General features: G+C 39.9%; 1 protein-coding gene across 1 annotated transcript; it reads left to right on the top strand.

The window, feature by feature from the left end:
• Nucleotides 1-128: 128 nt before the first annotated feature.
• Nucleotides 129-16,553, top strand: suv39h1b (SUV39H1 histone lysine methyltransferase b). Its single transcript, XM_048240253.1, is given in 7 exon segments — nucleotides 129-183; nucleotides 7,490-7,677; nucleotides 12,342-13,001; nucleotides 14,495-14,641; nucleotides 15,512-15,580; nucleotides 15,582-15,642; nucleotides 16,055-16,553. Coding segments are annotated over 7 exon segments (1,278 nt in total). The 5' UTR covers nucleotides 129-164; the 3' UTR covers nucleotides 16,189-16,553.
• The last annotated feature ends 4,195 nt before the right edge of the window (nucleotides 16,554-20,748 follow it).

The raw sequence follows: 20,748 nt of genomic DNA, 5'->3' as shown, positions 1-20,748 counted from the left end.
GTGGAACCAAAACGGCGCCCCTATTGGAGTTATAAAGTAGTGCAAATCCTTGTACGTAGCATTCCAAAGTCAATTCCTATTGGTTGTTCAGACTACCCCTCGAACGACTTCCTATCCAATGATTGACGGCGACTACTTCTTCGTTTTTGGCGGTGGTAGGAACCATGGCGGAAAATTTGAAAGGTAAGACTACTCTTTCAAGTTTAAAAAAAAAGAACGAAATAAAAAGTACCACAGCATTACATAGCTAGTCATCAAAGCCAAGACAACACAAGGAGTAATTGTGCCTGTATGGGAGTGTGTAGTGAAACGTATACGATGTAACTGCAACAAGAACCTCCTTTGATTGTTGTCATTCCTTATTACAGCTCTCGATTAGCGCCAAGTTTTAACTTATGTAGCTACCTAGCAAGTTAGCCGGCAGAACCGCTAACTATGTCTTCGAGGAGAATCCACCGAAATGACATGATAGGCCTACTGATTGTGCTGTTGTCAGAAACGTTGTTAGTTTCACATTACATAGGACCGATCACACAAGGAATAATGTTTCCATTTGATGTTAGCTTGGTGATTAGCTCTGTTGATGTGGATAGCAGGAAAGATATCTAAACTTTAGCTAGCTACATAGCAAGCCGTGTTCTTAGCTCAACGTAAGCTGGCATCCATTGTTATTTTACTGGTGCAGATATAGATAAGACATGCAAAAACGTTAACGTTAACATTACTTGGAGTTGAGAAACGTTATCCAGCAAAGCTAACAATTCATTGAATGCAGTGCTTCTTGTTTGAAAGCGTTCTTCTGTAACAGTGGTTGTGGATTAATTTAACATGATCATGAATAACTTCGCTAACGGTAATGTAGTGTCTGTTAAATCACCTCAGATTCAGCCTAACGTTAGCTTTAATGTGCTCTCCTTATATTGTGAAAAAGATAAATATTAAGAGCATTATGTTAACACCCGCCACGTCGATTGATTCTAACTGACCTGGTCTGTAACTTAGTTAAAGCGCTTTATGAGTTTCAGGGTCGTAAAACACAAATAACGTTAGCTTAAGTAACGTTTCGGTAGCGCCATCGGAAATAGTTTTACAAAGAAGAACTTTGTAAAAGTTTGGATTCACTGGGGTGGACCACTTGCTTTAATGTTTGCGCTTGCTCCAGTGTCTTGCTAAAAAATCTGCTGCAGGAAACGTAGTCCGACTCACTCTAGATGTATGCTTGTGCATTTACTCCGGCCCCTTACAAAGACTGCGTGCTTAAAGTTCACAGCAACATGGTTTCATACACACCGTATTTTGTTCTTACAACAGGTTGTCATCGTCATTTGGCTTTTCTTACATTTACTCAATATTGTAACGATTTGATAGCGACACACACAGTTGTCCAATCAAAAAGTTTATTAGCCGAGAACGAGAGCAGGGACAGACACAGAACACAATCAGTGTTGCCAACTATTTCAAATGGAAAGTAGCTAAAACCAGCTCCAAAAGTCGCTAAATGTCGCTAGATGATGTCACACACTAATTTGCATATACAATACGTCACCAGGTCGTGACCCCTTTACAGCTGTTTGCTTTTCTCCTAGGCCTACTGAAAAAGGCAACTTTAAGAGCATAATTTAAATATATTTAATTTAATATTAGGATATTAATATATTAGCACGATATATCGGCGGCCGATATATTATTAGCCGATAAGTGAAAAAATGAAAATATTATTATCGGTCCGATAACAGAATTCTGGCCGATAATTTGCGCCGATATTTTTTAAAGTCCTAATTTAGGCCTACATAAGGTCCGTCTGGCTACACTGAGCTACTTGAGCTTGGTTGGCTATACTTTTTCCTCAATATAATGTCAGCGGTGTGAATGTATTTCACCACTCTAACAAAATCTGTGGATATGCGTTCATTTGGGAATCTGTGCATCTCAAAATCCTCTTGTGAATGATCCGCCATTTAACCTTAACAGAGCGGAGCTCAGCCCTATCTAAAGCCTCTTGTGCTGGTGTGTTTGCACTTTATAGCGCTGTTCGGGGAAACAAATAAACAAACTCGTTAGTGGGACGAGTACATAAGTAGGCCTAGTTCTAAGTTGTGTTTTAGTATTATATTTGCATTACTTTAGCTTGGGTTTTGTATTAGGCCATCCTTAAAAATATTTTCGTTTGCCGTAACCCGACCGACCTTGTCAATTTAGAACCGACCCAAATATTTATTTTTTTCCCCTTTTAGTCCGACCGACTTGCCGGTTGTAAACTTGCGTTAATACCGACCGATTGTTTTTTTTACTCTAAACAACCAATACAAATGCAATAAAAGAATATTTCTTTTAGTAGGCCCAAGTATTGTGAATATAAATTGCCTACATGCAAACGTGGCTCACTTAAAAAAAACAACCTGTGGCGTCATCTCTACACCATTGGTTTTACGATGTCACACTATGGCCACAGCCGTTTCATTCACACAAACTGATAACGCTTTTACTTGGCACGGTTCTGGAAGAACTGTGGCCAGATCTTTTCTCATCCCTTCTCCCCTAGTCTAACTTGGTGACCGTGTCGGAGTATTGAAATTGGTTGTGGTCTATTCAGCATTTCTCAAAATATAGGTCCCAACATGGAGACTGCTGGTCATGGAGTCGTGGAGTGAAATTAGGCCCGGTGCTTCATCTGATAATTTGCTGCGCAGTTGATCAAGAAACCGCGGATCGGCGAAAAAAAAACAAACGTTTCTGCTATCGATGTCATTAAACATGGAGCCCTACAATTAAGTGGTGGTATGAGCATTCATTCAATCTTGGCGTCTGCGCGGAGAAACTGAAACTAATCGATAGCGTTGGTATCAAAGCTCCGCTTCAACCTGTTGGAAGGCTATTTATTTATTTAACTAAACTTAATAGAACGACGTTGTTTTTGGAACTTCCTTAGAAACAGAGCAGAGACTGTATAATACACTGTATAGCATTGAGTATTGTATAGTCAAATTTCAATATAACGTGGCCAAGAGCTATTGTAGCCTTCTTTCTGGGTACATGTAGATGAGCCTTATGACCCAAAAGTCTGCCATGACGGGCCTCAGGTCAAAGAAGTTTGAGAAAGGCTGGTCTATATAACCTGCATCAGAATGAGGTTTGCAATCGATGCGCCTGAAGGCGCGGGTTGAAGACCATAGACATAATATACATAGACGCCGCGATCGACCGCTACTCCTTACTAGCTGGACGAGATTTGGAGCCGCCATCTTGGACCGGTCATCCACTCCACTCAGTGTAATCTGTTTGGCGGTGAGATGAGCTGTCAGCACACTTAATTAATCATATCTCACTGAATACCGAACAGATTCTCCGCAGCGGTTTTTTTGCTGCAAAGGTCATACATGTAGCTATGATACAGGACACATGATTTAGCGTATTTTAATATTCATAGTGGGTTTAACAGTAATAGAATATTCTGATATATAAAGTGACCTGACGTCCGATATCAAAACTGGGAACACAATCCATGTTTGACAGCATAGACAAAACTAGTTTGATACAAGTTTAATGAGTTAAATATAGTTCACAGTTGACAGAAAAGTTCCATCAACAGCATTATTCACAGTCCACAGAAAGGTTCCATAAACATTTAAAGTGAGATCAGTGCCATTCAGACTTCTGAGGGGTATTCCAAGTAGGCCTATGTGGTTTAGTGACAAACTTGGGTAAATTGACTCAGAATAAGTTGTAAACCTCCCAGTAGAAAAGCTGTATGATACAGGAAACATGGTTGTGTGTATTTTAATATTCATAGTGGGCTTAACAGTAATAGAATATTCTGATATATGATATATTATAAAGTGATGACGTCCAATATAAAAACTGGGAACATAACTAATCCACGTTTGACAGCATAGACAAAAACTGGTTTGATACAAGTTTTAATGAGTTAAATTTACAGAAAAAATCCATTAACATTTTCAGTTCAGTGCCATCAAAAAATAAAGTGATGAACAGACATTGGTGTGGCATAAAGGAAATGGAGTAACTGGGTTCAATATCAACAGCATTTGTTAGACAAGTTCCATAAATATTGTAAAGTGCAAGTTTGTAGGTTTGTTTCTGATCCTTAAAAACAGACATTGGTTTGGCATAGTAAGTGTAACAGTTCATCAATTCAAGACAAAAAAGGTGACTTGTCACTTGTACAGTGTCAATGGGTTCATCAACAGCATCTGTTATTTACAGTTCACAGAAAGGTTCCAGCCCCAATGAAGAGATTAAATAAAAAAGGAATTAAGAAACATTTTAGAAACTGCTAAGATCAACCCGTTCATTGCAATCAGTAAAGAATCAGGGAGTGTCTTCACAGGCTCAGTAACACAGAGTTACCGTCATGCAGTTGGTTCTATGATTTCGACAACTGGTGCATGTCATTTTGTATGTTCCCACCTTGCTAAAATTGCTTGGGTACACTTTGTCTGAGAACAAAAGTGCTTTCAGACAGCAGGTGGGCAAATAAGATGGCATAGTAAACTGGGTAAACTCCATAAAAGAGGACTGGAGTCAACCAGGCGATGGGAAAATAGGACACAGAGTGGCGAATGCAGGTGATGAAGGTGGAGCTCATAAATCAAACATTCAGTCACAGTGTAGCAGATGCCCTGCAGTACTGCAATGAAGAGCACCTTCCTCAGTTCCAGGGTGTGAGGAGACCGTTCAGTTCATTCAGTCTTCTTGAAAAAGGCAGTTGTTCTGGAGAGATACAAAATAATAAATAAATGAATGAAAAGGAATTTGAGAGGCATCTTATTCTTGTTAGGGTAAATGACATGTGAATAATACAGTGTTGGGCAAGCTACTTGAAATTTTAGTGAGCTAAACTATCAGTTACTCTGCCATGAATAAAACACTACACAAAACTACAACCCAGTCAAATGTATTAGTAGCCTAACACAAACACAGCAGTAGGCTAGTTCACTACATAGGAAGCTACTTTTAAATTGTGCTAATTTCACATGACAAAGAAAAGTGTAGCTTGTCTGGCTAAGCTACTTGATAAATAAAGAAGTTGAGCTATTGAAAAGTTACTTTATTCAGGAAATAGTGAGGCTACACACTACACACCAGGCTACACACCAACACACTTAGGCTACAAGTAGCAGCTAGCGATTGCCCAATAGGCTAGTCTATGCCACTTGTGTAAAATTCGCCGGCCAAATCTAGTATGATTTATTTCTACAATAGCCTTCTTGTGTCAGTTGTAATCTAAGTCAGTGTTATGGAATATGACTTATCAAGTCTCAGTTCATAGCCGGGTGAACACCGAGTAAACATAGCCTAGCTAGATGGCTACGATTTTCATACAGTAATATCACAGATTGCTCCTTCTCAGCTCTCTGGTAATATTCTATTCACAAAATACAACCAATAGTGCGGTTATGTTAAATTTTACTTGTGAAAAGTAAATCCCAGTATGGTCCGCCGATTTGAGAAGGAACATGCTGCACAGTGCTGTCATCTTGTGTCTTCTGCTGCAACGCAACGAGGAGTATGACCGGTCCAAGATGGCGGCCGCATTTCTTGTTTCCAGCAGCCAATGCGGCGTCTATGTATATTATGTCTATGTTGAAGACCCAGTCAGTTACGTCACGATATGCACATTTGTGTAAATTCATTCCTACGTAATCACCATGACCAAAATTGTACTTTTTTTTTTTTTGGAATCTTGAAAAAAAAAAATATTGACCTACCTACCCGACCCATTTTATTTATTTTTGGCTGTTACTGCAAACAAAAAATATTTTTTAAGGATAGCCTTATTACCTAGAAATATGCTAAACCATTAGGTGCTTCCAGTTCCAGACAGGTCATCATAATAAGTTATTAAAACCTTCGGGGCTAACTCCTTTCATTTCTGCTGCAGGTTTGCGTTTAACAGAGTAGAGGGACATAAGATACAGTCCTGAGGAGTTGCAGCTTTATTCAGTTACCCGCAGTTGAAACTAAACCTAAGCTTCCCTCACAAACTCTGATTTGGTTGCTATACTGTAGCTTATTCAGACTGAGCCGTTTATGAGCGTTTAGTCCTAAAATGAAAATGATTCAAAACTCTCTAGCCACTCCTCTCGCAATTCACTGACGTCAGGTTCACTTAAAGCGAGCCACACATACTGTAGGGCTAGGCTACTGTTATGTTGTTGACTGCCATACTATTGAGGACTATTATGAGTTCTGTCCATCATTTGGTGGTAGGTAAAATTACTGCAAAAAGAATTATGCTTTATAAATGCTTTCCCCAAATCACTTTTCACAATTTTTTTCAAGAGTAATATTATCGGGTTATCGCATTGGTATCGGCCACACAAACCAATAAATATCGGTTATCGGCCCTAAAAATTCGATATCGGTCATCTCTATTTAATATACTTGAATAGGGTAATTGATACACTTTACACTTCTGTACATCTTGTCATAGTATACACCAGAATGAACATTAAGTGGCTGAAAATCAGTGATTTCCCAACTACTGCATTTGCTTTGCACAGCTTGAAGTATAATTATAACTTAACCATATGGCTACATACAATTTAACCTTATAACAATGGCTATATTTTGGATTTATTTAGTTGTCACCCGGACAGGCCGACAGAATTTTTTCCCCTCAGCCAGTCTGTCCTGCATTGACAACATTGAGGCTACATAGCCTAAACAAATGCTTTAGGTTTTTCTAACTTGTATGCTCGATTTTGAACTGATCTGCTTGTGAATGAAGTTGTAGCCTACTTTCCTCTGTTGAACGGTGCTGGAAAGCGTGTCCCTGTTTCCCTGTCGTCATGTCATTGCTCTCGTCTCGTTGACTCTGGTTGTAATCTCACCCGAAGTTGCTGCACCTTCCAATAACGTTTTCTGAGCTGTTAGATCTATACAACATCTACTTCTGTGGATAACATGGGCTGATACTACATAGGCCAGTCATTACTTTTATAATCATGGGGCAACGCTTTGGGCGAACTCGATGTAGGCATGAGACTCTTATACAGCACAGCCGAACTCACTGCTCACATTATCGCATTACATTACATCAGAGTCTCAAAAAGTCTCCAAGAACGCCAGAAAAATAGCTAGATTTGTCGCTAGTCGCTTTTTACAAAAAAAGTCGCTTGGGGTGTCTGAAATCCGCTAAATATGGCGACAAAGTCGCTGAGTTGGCAACACTGAACACAAAATACACGGAGTAGGTCAAGTACACACACACGCTACACATACAGGGGTGGACGCAGCCCCCCACACAAAAAGGATCACACACGAGGGAGAAGTAAAAGGGAAACATGTTACAACAAAGACGCTAACATTACACTCAAAACTAAGGAGAAATACAGACATAAACCCCAAATGTTCACTTCCGCATCCCAGCATGTCCTGCGTGGGAGAATGCTACGCAATGTCTTGTGCGCTGACGTTACAATATGTTAACCGTACTAAAACGTCCTGACTTTTCTTGTGACCGCAGAGTGCAGAGTCCCCTGCAAGGCCACCACAGACGAGCTGGAGTCCCTCTGCCGTGTGGAGGGAGTGACGTGCAAAGATCTGGGAATTAGCAAGAACAACCTGACTGAATATGAAGTGGAATATCTATGCAGCTACAAAAGGGTAGTCCCAACAGAAAAGCTAAAGAATGGAATGACTCCACCGCCACAGGTGAACTGTTTTTGTGATGAACAGTTAACTTATTGCCATTGCTATTGCCTATGTAGTCACAAAGCCAGAACTGAGAGACTCAGGAGAAGTTTTTATCCCCAGGCCATCCGAACTCTGAACTCACACTATACTGACTTTGCACACATTCACTCCTAGGCACTCTCAAACATTTCCCAACTCTGAACTCACACTATACTGACTTTGCACTCATTCACTCCTCAGCACTCATGACCCCCCCCCCACACACACACACACACCCACACCCACACACACCTACAAGACTTTTAGCACTTTTTACATCCCTCTCCCTATGCTACAGACCTTTTATTTATTTTTCTTATTTCATTTCATCAAAACACACACACACACACACACACACACACACACTTATCTGACTTTCTCCAACTTTTTGCACACTTTTTATTTATTATTTTTGATTTCTCCTCCATCTACCCATGTCCTTGATTGCCTAGCCTTTCTGCCCCCACCCCACCCCCCCCATCCCCAACACACACACTTACATCATCACTGTCATCACTTCACATACATACAGCACACTGCTTGCTACAGTAAGCCTCCTCTACATACTTTGCTGCTTGCACTGCCCCCCACATACACAGCACAGCACAGCATTGTCTTCGGGATCTTCTCCAACACACATCCTCTACATGCCTTACAGCACACTGCCCCCACCTACCCACACACACACACACACACACACACACACACACAGTCACTGCTCCACTCCCCTCCCCACACACACATCTTCACTGTCATCACTCACATACATTACATACAGTACTCTGCTTGCAATAGTAAGTCCCTGCCCCCTACATACACAGCACATTATTTCATCAGGAAGCTTCTCCAACACACATCCCCAACATACTTACAGCACACTGCCCCCAAATACACAGCTTCTCCAATACACATATTGCACACTGCCCTCTCCCCCACATACACAGCACACTATCCCATCTCCTGTCATCCCCAACACACACACCAAGACCCCTGGCAGTTGGGTTGCCCCCTTGAACGCGGATGGATCAAGGTTTCTATTTCTTGGTGGGGTTTTCCTTGCCCTGTTGCTCTTGGGTGCTCCTTGTTTGGTGCCCCCACCCATTCCTGATCCTCCCCCATCTTTTTATGCAGCCCTTGCCACTTAATCTACTAAACCCCTCTTCTACTGCACTTTTACCCCCCCCCCCCCATTAATGCACAAATAAGGCTGACACCAGACATAATTTCACTGCATTTCTTACTTCCAGTAACTATATGCATGTGACAATAAACTTCCTTGTATCCTTGATTAGTTTAAATTATCTGCTCCACTTGCTTAAACATGTATTTCCAAGTTGTGAGACTATCACAAGTATAGCCAGCGAACATATCTTCCTCTTACTGCACTTTATGCTTTACTGCCATATGTAGTTGTAAATCAAACAGAAAGCAAAGGTAGTTGCAACAGAGTATTTATTATCAGTCTGTGTGTAAGGTCATATAACACACCTACTTGGTCTTGGCCTTTGTTAGGCTTTTTAAAAGTATGGTTAGCATTTCTATTTCATTGTGAAAATGGAAGTTCAGGAGTGTTTTCTCATGATTATCCATCAAATGCTTAAAAAAGGGGTGGTCAGTCAGAGTCAATAAAATGAGCCTTCAACGAAATTCACAAGCAGCTGTAAGTAGGCTAAGCGTGCTAAATTCAACATCCAAACAGTATAAAACGTTACCTTTGAGATACTGCTTGATTGCATAACTTAACTTAGTAGGCTACATTGAAGAGACTAAACTATGTTGTGATAACACCTTAGCAGAGTTAACTTCAATGCAGCAGTTTTGAACAAATTTGCGCAGCATGGTCACAATGCTAAGCGGATTTAATAGCAATTTAGCCAGACGTCTTCTATGCAATGCTTCTATGTGGCAACAACAATCCTTCAAAAATCGTGAATATTTTGTTAAATGCACATGCAGAGGAGGGTCAGCGGGCTACGAGAGAGAGCGGGGCCGGGTAAGGAAAGGCTGCGTGCGTAAAAAGCGCAGCTCAATGGCAATGCAAGGATTTGATCTTATATTTAATTTAAATTAAATTAAACATAGAATATTAATCTGTGGCGCCCCGCCACAGATTAGTCAATGTATGGGAAACACTGAGGAGTTTATTTAAATAACACTTGCCTGATAGCTTCTACTCTGCTGCTATCTACCGCTGCGTAAAAGTCCCCCCCCCCAAAAAAAAAAAAAAATGTTGAAAAAAGGACTCCTTAAATGGTGATTTCTTGTGGATTTTGTGACAGATTGAGTGTTAGGATACAAATTATGACATAACCATCAAACAAGCATTTACAAAGCATGATTATTGCAGTACTTGAACAGGATTATTCATGTTTTTCTTTCACCTTTTTCATTTACATTATTAGTAATTAGCCACTGTACAACTGTACACTGTAGGCCACTGTAATTATTTACGATACATGATAGATTAAAAAATAATTGATGTCCTATTTTTTTTTTTTATTAAGGCATTAAGACAAAAGGCAAAATATGTTTTTTATTCCTCCCTTTAGTCAATTTCAGCATGGGTGTCTTAACTTTTGCACAGCACTGTATAAACTATATAGACTTCTCTTTCATGTCATTACACTGTATTGGTGCTATGCAAGTCTAATTGAGTGCCTGTCAGTTTAAGGCCGTGGCGGCCCGTGGGGCTTGCTTGATTCTCACGGTTTTAAGCTAACTTAGTAGCGTTGTTGTAGCCTAGCGTTGTTGTGCATGGTGCATAAGAATATGTGGATGAAATGAATTATGTTTTCCATGTCATTCCATATTTCCAGATGTAAATGGTTGCGTATCCTATTACTCAAATTCAATTAAACCCACCAATAGGCTAGCTAGACCTTAGTTTCACAGCCTAGGTATTTTAGGGCTTGAAAGCATTGCCTGTATCACAAACAAAAACGAAACAATGCATGGAATTTATCTGGGAATAGGCTACTGAAGGTAGGGGCGAGCTACCTCGCTGGCGTGTTTAATTTGGTTCCTTGGTTAACATAATATAGGCTACGTTTTTTTGCACAAAATTGCGTCTTCTAATAAACTTAAACATAAACACAAACAAGCATGATCTCCTGTGGAATCCCTGATTGCGCCTTCAACGTTAGCCTACTATTATTTGTTGACATCAAACCTGAACGAACGGCAGCTGTTCCTGACTGCGTGTTTTTTTTTTTAATTAGGTAACTTTTTTTTGCAGTGGCACTTGAATTCCAGGAGCGGCGCTGCGCCGCTGATGAATACATTGTAGGGGAAACACTGATAGCGCATTTCATACACAGAGGTCATTCAATGTGCTTTACATAAACAAAACTAAATAATAATAACAAATAAAAGCATAGAAGGCCAATATGGTCAAAGAATAGTTCAAAAGGTAAAGATCATAATAAAAAGAAAACATAAAACACAAGGCAAAATCATTTAAAAATAGAGAATGATTAAAAAGACAAAATAAAAGACACAAGGTAGAATCATTTTCAAGACAAATTCAGAAATTATAACTCAGTGCAGTTAGCAGAAAGCATCTGAGAACAGTTTGGTCTTAAGTCTAGATTTAAAACTGGCTACAGTTGGAGCCTTTTTAATGTCATCTGAAAGTTGGTTCCAGAGCTGAGCCACATAGCAGCTAAAAGCTGCTTCACCATGTTTAGTTCTAACAGCAGGTTTTACTAACAGGTTTTTATCCTGAGACCTGAGAGGTCTGGAGGGTGTGTACTGCTGAAGCATGTCAGAGGTATTTAGGTCCTGCTCCATTAAGTGATTTATAAACAAGCAGTAGTGCTTTAAAGTCAATTCTGTGACTTACTGGAAGCCAGTGCAGGGAAAGAAGGCTTAAGAATTGGAGTAATGTGGTCAGTTCTTTTAGTTTTTGTGAGAACCCTAGTTGCTGCATTTTGTATCACCTGAAGCTGTTTGATAGTCTTTTTAGGAAGGCCTGTGAAAAGTCCATTGCAGTAATCAACCCTGCTGGAGATAAATGCATGAATGAGTTTTTCTAAATCATCTTTTGACATCAGCCCTCTAAGTTTGGCAATATTTTTGAGGTGGTAAAAAGCTGATTTAGTTATCGCTTTCATGTGGCTGTTGAAATTTAGATTACTGTCAATTAATACACCAAGATTTTTAACAGTATCCTTTGCTTTTAACCCTTTTGTGTCAAGGACAGTGGCAACCCTGTTACATGTTCTTATCTATATTTCTGATATGTTGCTGATTGGATCATAAACGGCCACAGCAACGAAGAGGAATGACTGATAATGACTGACTCTTCTCTATTGTGTTACATACTCCAACTGTAAAGCACTTTGAGCTGCATTCTGTGTATGAAAGGTGCTATACAAAAGCTTATTATTATTATTATTATTATTATATTATTATTAAATTACTGTAACTCGTTAGCCTCCAACATTGCCTGTAGGTACAGCTAGCCTAAAATTCACCAACAATATTGCTGATGCAAGTGAAAAAGCCTACTGTTGATTACTGTTAAAGACTCCATTTGGTATATATATTGAACCTAACATCCTGTATCTACAGGTAAATGGTAAAGTATGAATATGTGTACCTATACACCCCATGTTTCATAATCAAGTTTTTTTGTTTCGCAGGAGCTATTCCTCGTGAAGTGGCGTGGCTTCCCAGAGTCCATGAACACGTGGGAGCCGCGCAAAAACCTGAAGTGCGTGGAGCTCCTGAGCCAGTTCTGGGAGGATCTGATCCTAGAGATGCGGCGGCAGAAGCGGCGTGCTGTGCCCCGGCGCTTGGACCCCGCCACAGCCTCCTACATGGTGCAGCGCGCCAAGCTGCACGTTACTCTGGGGCACTGGGAGCGCAAGCTGACGGCGCTCAACCTGCAGCGCGGTGGAGGGCGCATCTTTGTGCGCAACCACGTGGACCTGGAGGGCCCGCCTCGCCACTTCACCTACATCAACGACTACAAGGTGGGCGAGGGCATCTCGCTGACCGAGGTGGCGCTCGGCTGCGAGTGCACAAACTGTCTGGAGGAGCCGGTGAACGGCTGCTGTGCCGGCGCCTCGCAGCACCGCTTCGCGTACAACGAGCTGGGCCAGGTGCGCCTGCGGCCCGGCATGCCCATCTACGAGTGTAACAAGCGCTGTCGCTGCGGGCCCGAGTGCTCCAACCGTGTGGTGCAGCGCGGCATTCGCTACTCACTCTGCATCTTTCGCACGGACAACGGTCGCGGCTGGGGCGTTCGCACCATGGAGCGCATACGGAAGAACAGCTTCGTCATGGAGTATGTGGGAGAGGTAGGTCAGGGGATGGGATGGTTCATAAAGCCCCCGCAGTAATTTCAGAACAGCCAACAGTGTTGTTAAGCTCAATACATTAACATTTACCTTGATTCATTTCACAGAGGCTTTCAAACAAAGGGACTTACAGCAATACCTGTCAAGGTTTCATAAAATAAATGCAACCGAGAACGCAACAAATTATTGATAACAATCATCATTCTTCCGCTAAGCAAAGTAGGGCAACACAATTTATTTTGGCACACAGTAATACAGATGTAATGCAATCCCAGCTGTGTGATCGCAGAAGAGTTAGTATTATCATAAGCAAGGACCGGAACTGTCTGTTTATAAGGAGGGTTTTCCCTGTCCTGGTGGGAGGGTCTGTTCTGTGTCCGATGGTTTCTTCATTTTTTGATGAGCAATAGATAGTTTAGTTTGGGCAGTTACACAGTTATATTAAATCTTGGACGTAAAGGGTAGGGATAGCTTTAAAATGTTCCTTGTTGTCCCCCATGTAAAATTCTTAAGGACCTGCCTCTGGTTCTCTCTGTGTAGTAGGCCTATTTCTAAAGATCTCTGAACAATTTAGACATAGACATTTTTCCCCTAACAGAGGGTTCTTTGTGTGCACACAATAAATGTGGGTCATTCCAGGTCACATTAGTTAGGTTGTTGCTGCACCATTTCAGATTTTGTTCAAACTGTGTCTGTATCTTGAATGGGTCGCAAAACCATGGCCTGTAAAATTACTTTTACAGCCTGAGATTATCTGGGAAGTAATGTTTTGGCATAAATACTTTGAAAAGTATTTTTCATAGCCAGCCCAAACTTTGTAAGATGGAAGACAAGCATGTTTTAGTATGATTGAACCTTTAAAAGCGTGTATGGCATGCTCATTGATTTTCTAAAAGGCCATAGATTTGGAAAAAGGTGCAAAAAGAACATTGAGGGTGTTGCAATCTTGTTTTGTTGTATCCATTTAGTATCAATCATTGTTTTTTCCTTTTAAACACATTACTAATGTGTCCATATTTAAATGCTCCACCTACAATGAGCATGAAGATATATTAAGGATAAAACAAAGGAAGGGTTTAATTTTCAGTAATTTTCAGAGGACTAAAATGTTATGTTTGGTAGCACTCAAAAAGCTATATTTTCATAATATGTCTCCCAGTGCATGCAGGGCGAACCACTGCTACTTGGGATTTGCAGAAGTAAAATTGTAGCTTTTCAGGTACTGCATGGAAATCACTCTGCCCAAGTGCTTCACCTGAATGAGAACATAGTTCCAAGTATGTATACGCTTAGAAAATCGCTGTTTAATTTTACATTGGTATGGAAGACGGTGAATAAACTAAAATGTTGCCGTGTTCCTTTAAAGCGCCGGTGTATGTAATCTTGTAATACTCTGTTCATTTTCTTAGTTGTGACAGGATAAATGTCATTGGTGTCTGACCTGTTGTTATTGTCATATAACTGAGTTTTGATTGTGTTATGGTCTATTCCAGATCATCACAACAGAGGAAGCGGAGAGGCGAGGTCAAATCTATGACAAAGAAGGAGCCACGTACCTGTTCGACTTGGACTACGTGGACGATGAGTACACTGTAGACGCAGCCCACTATGGCAACATCTCCCACTTTGTCAACCACAGTGTAAGTGACATATGCCTCTAGCCTGCCCGTCTGTGTAGATGTACATGAGGTAAACCTTTCCACCTGACAATTGGTCGGTTCAGGTTCGAGTCACAGACGCACCACTGAGAGTCTGTGTTACTTAGGATATAAGTGTCTGCTAAGTAACATTTACTATACTTTACTTTACGTGACTTACAATCACAGCTTCATCCGAGCCTGCTTTTGACATACAGTAGGCCTGGTAAAATGGAACAAAACTGGTACCGTACTGATTCTGTTGTCTAATTGATGGTTTTAACTACGATTCGGATTAGGCTACACCTGATTTTAAAAGGCGGAACTTTTTCACCGCAAAATGTGCACTGTATGATGTAGCCACTCTGTGTCTTTTTCTGTTCGCGTCCACATTAAATCCATTCCACTCAAGTTTTATCTTGAACGCTTACTTTGGTCTCACTCATTGCATCCAAATAGACAGAAATAGCAAACTCCAAGTTATGGTAGGGTAAGTTAAGTTATAAGCACATAGCCAATTAAACATGAAGAAAAAAGTGAACTGGACACTTTTTGAAACTATTTCAGCTTGTGTAGGCCTATCAGTGCTTTCTGAACATATTGAACACACTTTTAGAAATACTGTGATAATACCGAAAACCGTGATAATTTTGGTCACTATAACCGTGAGGTTAAATTTTCATACCGTTACATCCCTAACCCTAACCCTAACCCTAACCAGTAGGCCACGGCTGCCCAATATACATCTTTGATATCAGTAAATCGGCAGTTCAAATAAACTGTATTATTAGTAGGTACTTGAAATTAATCAGTTAAAGTGATTTTGTTTTTGTTTTTGAAAATGTTTTTTTATTTATGGATGCTCCTCTCCAGTGTGATCCAAATCTTCAAGTCTACAACGTTTTCATTGACAACTTGGACGAGAGGCTACCTAGGATAGCCTTTTTTCGCCACGCGCAGCATCAAAGCCGGAGAGGAGCTCACCTTCGACTACAAAATGCAGAGTAAGTGTTCTGTAACATTCTGTTTGGACAGGCACTCATTCTTTTGTAATGGAACTTTTCTAATGACGTGAGAACATGTATATGAATTTAATGTTGTAAGTTTTGTTTCTGAGTTCAATATGTCTGTGGTAAATGCCATTACTTGAATGTTGCTGTACAGTAACTTGCCAGGAAGACTAGCATGCTTACTGATGAGCAGCTAGTGTGCATCCTAAATAAACAAAAACATACGCCCCTCCAATCATAAGTTAAATCGGCAAGTAGCCTCATAACATGTATGCTTACATGTGTTGTGTGTTCCTTTGGAATAAAAGCAACCTCAGAATGGATAGAATAAATATGCTTTGTTGATATGTAGTCCCTGATGAAGTGTGTGTAATTAATTGGTCTCTCTCTCTGTTCTCTCCCTCAGTTGATCCAATGGATGCCGAGAGCACAAAGATGGACTCTAATTTCAACGTGACCGGGCTCCCCGGCTCCCCTAAGAAACGCATGCGCGTGGAATGCAAGTGTGGAGTGGAGTCCTGTCGGAAATACCTCTTCTAGTTTGGTGATGCCAAAAAAAAAAAAACTCGAACTGGATACCAAAACCATCATCAATTCCATTTGTGTGGAGAACATGATTGCATGAAGAATGTTTTTATTCAACGATCTTTACGACATATTAGCTTAAACTGACATGTATGTATGTGCCTTCTTTCTTTCTTTTCTTTTCTTTTTTTTGGAGAAAAAGTTGTCTTCTCAAGTATGTCAAAGGACTACATCCATAATGCTTCTGTTCGAACAAAAGATCTCTGTAGTTCATATTTTATATACATTTTTTACCCCCCATGGAAACCGTTGTGTAAATATGTAAAGCACTTTTTTAGGTACAAATAGATTTGCTGTTATTTATGTCATTCTCAACCCCCCTCCCCTTTTGCTTTTTAGCATGACACTTGACATCAGTTATATTATTTCAGTACTGTTTTCCCCCTTTTTTTTAAAGGGACATCATTAATACCTAATGTGATTTAAATGTTTATAAAATATTTTCTGTAAATTCATTTTTATCAGCAATCAGGAGGGTCAGTGTATAGGGAGCTATTTGTGGTGATTTAGGGGGGGATTGGTAGGGATTGTTTATCACTGAGATGCATTTTCTTTTTTGCTATTTTCTATTCTTTTTTATTTGACTCTTTAAAGATCTTTTTAATGTTTTATACTTTTTTTATTCTGTACTTTAAAAAAAGAAATGTGATGAAATATTTTCGGTAAATGATAGATGTACTGCCTTAAGCCTAAAAAAAGAAAACACAACTGGCTCGATCGAAGTACTCTCTTGTTTTTGTGTGAGTGAGATGAGCATGTGTGGTCAGAGGCAGTTGTAGTCTGATGTTGTTACAACTGAAAGTTAAATTTAGCTAATTAGCTGTTTTGTCCTGTTTAAAAATCATGTATTTTGATGATGAATGGGAAAGCCTTTCTGTAAAAAATGTAATGTGAAATAAAAGGTTACCCCAGAAACATTATTTTATAGAGTAGAGTTTTATAAAGGGTTTTTTGGCAGATGTTCTCTAAATTAATAACTTTTTTATCTGATCATTGAGCAAAATGTTTCTCTATCTCAAAGCTGTTTATAGATCATTTAGATGAACTGATTTAGTAGATCGTCTACAAGTTCACATTATCGCCGCGGTTTCCATGGTCGTGAAAATTCTGGAAAAGTCATGGAATTTTAAGATTTATTTTTCCAGCCCTAGAAATGTCATATCAATTTGATAAATTAATTAATGGTTTTGGAAAAGTCATATAACACATTTGTTGTATGTAGGTCTAATGAAGTTTGTGTTGCTGTACTGTTTTATTGAACAAATGGTAGTGGTATGATGTTTCCCCTATTATTGACATGGTCTAACGATTTCTAACCTTTTAGTAAATAAATTAAGGTGATTGTTTATTTTTCGTTCAATAATTAGGCCTAACTGCTGGATAAAGAACACATTTTTTTTACTTGCAGGTTTGTGACCGATCATGGAAATTTGCTGTTAAGGGTACTTTAAACAGTCATGGAAAAGTTTTGAAATTTTGTCAGTGAAAAATGTGTGGGAACCCTATGTGACTTTGCAAAATTTCTCTCTGTGAATAGCACGAAAAAAAACCCGTCACGGTTGTGTTTCAGATACCCTTAAATAAAGTAAATTATGAAAGTAGGTCAGCTGCAAACTGTCCACATATTTTTCATTACCGAAACAAACAAAAAATGTAAAAAAAAACATTTCAAGGGGCACTCTGACGTGTAATTTCTGTAGTTTCAGACGGTGGTTTTTGGTGTTAGAAGCAAAGTCACGCAGCAGTTAGTCTCATCAGATCGGTCTTGCTTCTTATGTGTGATAAGTTTACATGTGGGTTGAGAGCCTTTACTGTGTAATGAAAGTGGCATGACCCAGACGCCTCTGTCCTGGTGGTGTAGGTGATTTTGGACAATTATTCATTACTGATTCCTGAAACCTGAAATTGTCATGTTGACCTTTTTGTGCAAACATCAGACTTATGTGCGATTTCTTGCTCAAACCAGTGTGACTTGCAGTAGTCTGCAAGGGTTAATATCTGAACCCAAATCAATCTTCAGACTACCTTGCGTAGCAGCCTCATTAACCCTTTCACATCCTCCCACACACACACACAGTGCACCAAACCAGTGTGTCTGAGATACTGAAGTGAACTGTGGTTCAGCGGGGACTCGAATTTATTTAGAGGACCGACTAAGCCAGGGAGCCTAAATGAGAAGCTTCTCTGTGAGAGTCCCTTTCTTTATTTGGTCATCCGTGTGTTAAAGCTCAACAGTAGCCTTGAGAGAGTTGCTGTGATGACTTTATCTGAGGTTCATTCTGGACCATTGCTCAATTTGTCATGTCCATGTTGGGAGTTCTGGGAGTTATTTTCTATGGCTTTCATTTTCTGTTACTGTGCAAATCACTGTCAGCATTGCTTACCCCTTAAAGGAGTAAGCAATGCCCCTCCCTTACATACACAGCACATTATTTCATCAGGAAGCTTCTCCAACACACATCCCCAACATACTTACAGCACACCCCCCCAATACACAGCACATTGTCTCATGAGGAAGCTTCTCCAACACACATACCAAGTGCCCTCTCCCCACATACACAGCACACTATCCCATCTCCCCTGTCATCCCCCCAACACACACACCAAGACCCCTGGCAGTTGGGTTAGCCCCTTGAGCCGTGGATCTGCTCAAGGTTTCTTCCTTGGTAAGGGAGTTTTTCCTTGCCCCTGTTGCTCCCCCAAATTCCAATCCTCCCCACCTTTCTTTTTTGCAGCCCCTTGCCACTTAATCTACTAAACCCCTCTTCTACTGCACTTTTTACCCCCCCCCCACTTTGCACAAATAGGCTGACACCAGACATAATTTCACTGCATTTCTTACTTCCAGTAACTATATGCATGTGACAATAAACTTCCTTGTATCCTTGTATCCTTGTAAATGAACGTTCTAAAGAATATCTGGGTTCATTGAATTCAACATAGAATTTTAGAACCTTCAATTGTTGCGGAACTTAGAATGTTCAAAAACCTACACCTTTAAAGGTTAGAGAGATTTTTTTTTTGTTTGTTTGTTTTGACAGTTTTGCTTGTTTAGTCATTTCTCATTTTGAGGGAAAGCTAAACCCTGCACTCTTAAAACTAATGTGTTAGAAACAACACAAACTGTGCTGTCCCTATCTGGACATAGTGATGTGTTAAAAACAACACAAGTTGTGTTATTTTCAACACATTCATTTTAAGAGTGTGGTCACGTGAGAGTCACTGGGTTGCGTTTATCTCAGGCTTATCTGCAACATTTCTGTAAGACTCAATACAGTCCGGTCAGTGTTCTGACCGTTCGTTTTTCCCTTGTAATCATTTGCATCATCATTTGCCTTTGTGTGTCTGATGTATAACATAGTAGGCTCTGTGCTCAATATGCAATTCATGTCTGTCACCATGTTTTTGTGTTAGGAGCTTCACAGCTGAGAGGCAGCTGATATATTTAGTATGTGGCTGAATGGTTGTAACAAAATGCAATGAGAGAATGTTCAGCCTTTTCTATGCCAGCGTTTTCATTTTCCATTCATTTTCTGTGCAAATCCAAATTAAGTGATTTTTGTTTGTGGTTTGTTTTTGTTTTTTTATGTCCACACTTACTAATTTTCCACGCATGTAACATCTGATTTGTAGACTCTTCAAAGATCACATTTGCACATAGTAGACATAAGAGGCCTCTCAGACATGCAGCAACTGCATTGCTGAGATAAAGAAAGAAGCCTTTGTTTAGAGAGGCATTCAACAGTTTATTCAGGGAGCAACAGAGTTGCCAAAAAGCCCCAAATAGAGTAATAGCTCACTTAATTTAAATCTTCCCATTTGGCAAGGAGACAGCAACTATATAGAATGTTTAAAGAGAGAATCTGTTATCCGCAAACAGTGAGAAAACGTTATATGTGAATGTTGTCATCTCTGTAGTGAGCCATTTTCTTAGACTTTCTTAGAAAGTCATTGCTTTGACAGTTGACTGAGGGCAAATCTGTAAATGTTTCATGGACCATGGTCAATTGGAGCAGAATTAATGGATAAACATTCATTATCAGTTTAAATACCAAAAGCACATGGTGCAGTTAACGCAGGGAGAGAATCATCACTGGATCAGCTGTGGTCATAAAGGTCACTCAGTTTCTCCATTTAATGCCATAATATGCTTTCTGGAGATACGCTTCAAACTTCCCTAATCTGGAGTTATTATTCCTATACACCCTCAGGACTGTTTCAACTTGTTTATATTTCAATGGTTTATACAGTTTAGCATCTGAAAAAAAAATTATATACAGAAACCAATGAGTCTATGCTTTCCTCCATACAGTTATGTAGATTTCATGCTTGTACATGTACACAAGGTACCAATAAGTTACTTCTCCCCTCACAGTAGTAAATCTGTCACAATATGACAGCAGTTTCCTAAATTATATAATTTGGATCCCATAGCCTAAACAACTGGACAGAGAGATGTCTTTTCCTGGACCGTGTCACAGGGGACCACTTTACCCTGCTAGATTAAAATAAATC

Source organism: Alosa alosa, chromosome 4 (assembly GCF_017589495.1).
Source record: "Alosa alosa isolate M-15738 ecotype Scorff River chromosome 4, AALO_Geno_1.1, whole genome shotgun sequence".
In the NCBI taxonomy this organism is placed as follows: domain Eukaryota; kingdom Metazoa; phylum Chordata; class Actinopteri; order Clupeiformes; family Clupeidae; genus Alosa; species Alosa alosa.
This window is presented reverse-complemented; position numbering and strand designations above follow the sequence as displayed.